General features: G+C 44.1%; 1 protein-coding gene across 1 annotated transcript; it reads left to right on the forward strand.

Annotated features, from left to right (window-relative positions):
- Positions 1 to 465: 465 nt before the first annotated feature.
- Positions 466 to 861, forward strand: LOC134949901 (syncollin-like). Its single transcript, XM_063938594.1, has one exon. The coding sequence runs from the start codon at positions 466 to 468 to the stop codon at positions 859 to 861; it is 396 nt and encodes a 131-aa protein (XP_063794664.1).
- The last annotated feature ends 4,420 nt before the right edge of the window (positions 862 to 5,281 follow it).

Here is a 5,281-nt window from a genome sequence, read left to right on the forward strand (position 1 = left end):
ATCCATCGTAACAAATTCAAAAAGTTGCAGTTTTACACTTTCGATGTCATTCGTGATTGAACTTTGACCTGAAACGGGAAAACACGAATCTTAGTAAATTTACCCCAGTGTTTTTCTTTAAATCCTCATGTACAGCAAACAGGTCATGTTTTCGAGATTTCTGTTTGGAGTTGAAACCCCCTGCTGTAATAGATGTATCTAAAATGATCAATAAAGACTGGCAATGCTCTGCAGAAATGTTGGCACTGAACGCTTAGCATTCACTTCATCTTCTGCCAAACACCAAGCCACGTTGTTTCCAAACATCCATCAGGTGGCATGATTCCTGTAATAACCTTCACTACAGCTGCAGGACTCTGTGGGTGACCTGCAGCAGGTGCGCCCACTCTGTGCCAACACCCACCTTCTCCAGTTCCATAGCGACATATATAATCCCCTCCACATACTTCCTCCTAGCATTCAGCCATGAAACCCCTGAGTCTCTGTATCCTGCCCCTGCTGGCCGCCCTGTCCATGGGGCTCTGCCCCCAACCTGCTGATCTCAAAGATGACCTGGGTAACAAGCTGTGTGCCCGTGCTTATGCAGATAGCAGCGTATATTATGACAAATGCTGTGGCGGAGATTACCTGGATATCAACGCAGGAGATGATGTGCCCTATGTCCCATTAAAATGGTTCAACCGCATTTCCTCATTGGTGGTGGGCACCCGATGTGAGCTCACTGTATGGTCAAAAATACCTAAGGATGGTGTCACCAAGAAGTTCAGCAGTGGGGTCCAGCCACGGCTGGCAGAAGTCAAGAAGGGACTCTTTGGAGACTGGGATAACTCCATCTCTTCCTATTACTGCAAATGTAACTAAGAGAGAGAGAGACTGACTATCCTGTAGAATCTCCTGGGGCCAGATCATCTGCAGAGATGTGCCGACCTGCCGACCTGCCACCTTCTGTAGGAGCTATTTTCCTATACTGCAATTAAAGCTTGTGAAACCAGTTGTGCTGTGCTCACTTTAAGAGTGCCAGAGAAGATATAGTGTGTGAGGGTGAGTGTATATGTTATCAGTATGGTGTGCGTTAAGATACAGTACAGTAGAATGGACTTGGAGCCAGCGACCCTATATCCACTTACTTGGAATTTGAAAAATAAAATACTCATACATTGCTTCTTTCAAAAGACATAATTCAGACCTGATTGCAACAGCGAAAGCTTTTGTCTAATGGTCAAAATCATGTGCACTGCAGGTGGGACAGATATAATATGAGCAGAGAGAGTTAGATTTGGGTGGGGTATATTGTTTCTGTGCAGGGTAAATACTGGCTGCTTTATTTTTATACTGCAATTAGAATTTCAGATTGAACACACCACACCCAAATCTAACTCTCTCAGTTACATCTGCCCCACCTGCAGTGCACATGGTTTTGACTAGTAGAGAAATTTTTTGCTGTTGCTGCCAGGTCTGAATTAGTCCCAACGTACGCTAGGTACAGGTGGGAAGTGAGAACTGCTTCATTCCTCATGCTCTGGGTATAAGGGCATAACTACTGTAGCAGGTGCCGCTGCTATGGGGCCCTCAGCTGGAGGGGGTGCATTTGGGAAGAAGGGGGTGGGGGGCTGTCTTCTTAGACTGTCCCCTGTTTGTATGTGAGTTTTTTTTTGCCATTGAGCAGTGCATGGGGCTCTTTCTGTATACAGCAAAGGGATGACATACAAGCAGGTGTTTGGAAATAAAGCGTCTTATTTATATTACAGTGGTAACAGTGTAATCTGGAAGTGTAATGGTAATACAAGACGTCTTGATAGACAGTAATATTTACACCTTTATGTACTGTATTTACATCACACATAATTCATAAACATGATATTAGCTGGATACATCTAAAAATAATAGCAATGTCTATCTTACTAATAATATCTAAGTTAGGACTTTAACAAAAAAATAAAACTATAACTAATGTACAGTATAGTGCACACAAGAAAGCTGCAACAGTAGACCCGCAGTTGGAGTGCAGCTCTGACCTTCACAATGTCACATGCATACTTAACCTTTATTGGTACGCATTAAAAATTTTTTAAAATATATATTTTTTTACTTCAAGGGAATTATTAAAAACTGCTAAATTTAGGCATTGTGAAAAGGATAAAATGCTGTATATTCAGTTCTAGGTATTCCTTTATATATTAGTACCAGAAAGTATTTTTAAAGAAAATAAAAAAAAATAAAAAAAAAAAATATATATATATATATATATATATATATATATATATATATATATATATAAAATATTACCTACGAATAATATAAAATTTTCTACTATATATTCATAACCAGTTGCCTGCTCACAGAGTCACATGCATAGAGGGACGAGATCTAATTGTATTATTGTAGATACATCGGGGCGTATGTATTAACCTGGAGAAGGCATAAGGAAGTGATAAACCAGTGATAAGTGTAAGGTGATAAACGCACCAGCCAATCAGCACCAATATGCAAGTTACAGTTAGGAGCTGACTGGCTGGTGCCTTTATCACCTTGCACATATCACTGGTTTATCACTTCCTTATGCCTTCTCCAGGTTAATACATCTGCCAATTGTTAATGCCTGTAATGTTTCTGATGGGGTAGGACGGTATACGTTCAGGATCCCAGTAGCCGTAATACCGACATCGGAATCCCGACAGCCGTCAGAACACAGTCAAGTATGAACAGCCGGGTTAGGTTTAGGCTGCCGGAGGGAGGGTTAGGTTTAGGCCCACTCCAGGGGGGTTAGGGTTAGGCTGCAGGATGGGAGATGTTAGAGTTGGGCTGCAAAGTGTGTGTGTGTGGGGGGGTTTAGGGTTAGGCACCACCGGGGGCCTGTTAGGGTTAGGCACTAAGGGGGAGGGTTAGGTTTAGGCTGCGGGAAGGGGAGGTTAGGTTTAGGCACCACCGGGGGGAGGTTAAGGTTAGGCACCAATAGGGGAGGTAAGGGTTAGGTTGCAGACAGGGATGGTTAGGGGGTAGGAAAGGGAGGTTAGGGTACCAAACGCACCCCCTGTTGTCATTGCCGTGATCGGGATTGACTGCCGGCTTTTCATACTGAACCCGGTAGGACTTACAGTATGTATCAATCTGCGTATTAGTAAGACAGAACCTTTTCTGGATTGTGTGTGTACTGGCAGTGGGTGCTGTAAATCCTCTGTTACTACCTCTACAGTACATTCTACACTGTAGGTTGCATTGTAAACGTATTTTACCACTAGCAGGTTTAATGAACATTCTATGCAGATTCCCATTAATTAGTGTAAGCTTACTGGAACACCAGGGGCTTGATCTGCTCAGCTTTATATATTTGGTTATGCAGATTTTAATTATATAATTATCAAGCCCTCTTAAATTGGTTACTTGCATATGGAGCTCCCTTGCCCCAGAGTAAAGCCCCATGGTGGTCATTCCGAGTTGATCGCTAGCTGCATTCGTTCGCTGTGCAGCGATGAGGCATAAAAAGGCACTTCTGCGCATGCGTATGCGGCACAATGCGCACGCACGACGTACTATTTCAGCGGCCGATGTAGTTTCACACAGGGTCTAGCGAAGCTTTTCAGTCGCACTGCTGACCGCAGAGTGATTGACATGAAGTGGGCGTTTCTGGGTGTCAACTGACCGTTTTCAGGGAGTGTTCGTAAAAATGCAGGCGTGCCAGGAAAAACGCAGGTTTGGCTGGGCGAACGCAGGGCGTGTTTGTGACGTCAAAACAGGAACTGAACAGTCTGAAGTGATCGCAAGCACTGAGTAGGTTTAGAGCTACTCAGAAACTGCACAAAAAAACTTTGTAGCCGCTCTGCGATCCTTTCATTCGCACTTCTGCTAAGCTAACATACACTCCCAGTGAGCAGCAGCATAGCGTTTGCACGGCTGCTAAAAACTGCTAGCGAGCGATCAACTCGGAATGACCACCCATGTCAATCACTCTGCGGTCAGCAGTGCGACTGAAAAGCTTCGCTAGACCCTGTGTGAAACTACATCGGCCGTTGTAATAGTACATCGCACATGCGCATTGCGCCGCATACACATGCGCAGAAGTGCCATTTTTTTTTGCCTCATCGCTGCACAGCGAACGAATGCAGCTAGCGATCAACTCGGAATGACCCCCAGTGGGCGGTGGCATAGCGTTTGCACGGCTGCTAAAAACTGCTAGCGAGCGAACAACTCAGAATGACCACCCATATACACTGGGCGATAACACTGGATTATATGAACGATAACGATCTTTTTTGAAAGATTAATCGTTCAAATCATCCAGTGTGTATGCCTGAGCGATAAACGATGCTTGCACCCGCTGCTCGTTGTCATTCATCTATGGTCTACCGAACATACAGCTCAATTTTGACTATGGGGTCTATTCACGAAGCAGTGAAAAGAGTGGAGAAGTGAGCCAGTGAAGAAGTTGCCCATGGCAACCAATCAGCCGCTCCATTCAGTTGTTTAGTATGCAAATTATAAATGTTACTTCAATGCTGATCGGTTGCCATGGGCAACTTCTCCACTGGCTCACCTCTCCACCCTTTTCACTGCTTCATGTATAGACCCCATATCGTTGAGCTGCATGTTCGGTGGATGCGGGGGATGATGTCACTGAACGATATTGTTCAACAATATTGTTTAGTGTGTATGCGTTATACCGTTGAACGATAGAGCGTTCAATGATATAGTGCTAATCGCTCATTAGGGGAAGTCACCCAGTGTATCCGGGGCTTAAGCTCCACTGTCCATTACCCTATCATAGATTTTTGTTACCAGACAAGGCTTATTTTATTGTTTTGTGTTATCAGGAGATGACAAAATCCACATATCTAGAGGCATGTCTGTGTCAGATAGCCAGATACTCAGATACACAGAGAGGAGGAGTTTCCATGAGTGACTCAATGACATGGGCTGAGGTAGAGAGAGCTGAGGTAGACAGTATGTGTAGAGAAGACTGAGCTGGTGGCTTAAACCTGTACTATGACTATAAGGTGGCACAGTAGTTCACACTGAAGTCTGACAGGGCTGAGGCCACACGTTCAGTTGTGAACAGAGAACAATATATGTGGAGTTTGTATGTTCTCCCCGTTTGCATGTGTTTCTGCCTTGCTTCCTCCTCCAGTCCACAAACAGATTAATAACTACATTGACAAGTGCAAGCCTCCTAAATGATGTAGAAGGGTCAAATACAACAGCAGGTAAATTCTGGGAAGGTGCCATGGCTATCAGGATTTGACAGAAATTATGACCTTTAGGGGGACATTTACTAAGCAGTGATAAA

This window comes from Pseudophryne corroboree, chromosome 8, assembly GCF_028390025.1.
Source record: "Pseudophryne corroboree isolate aPseCor3 chromosome 8, aPseCor3.hap2, whole genome shotgun sequence".
Classification (NCBI taxonomy): domain Eukaryota; kingdom Metazoa; phylum Chordata; class Amphibia; order Anura; family Myobatrachidae; genus Pseudophryne; species Pseudophryne corroboree.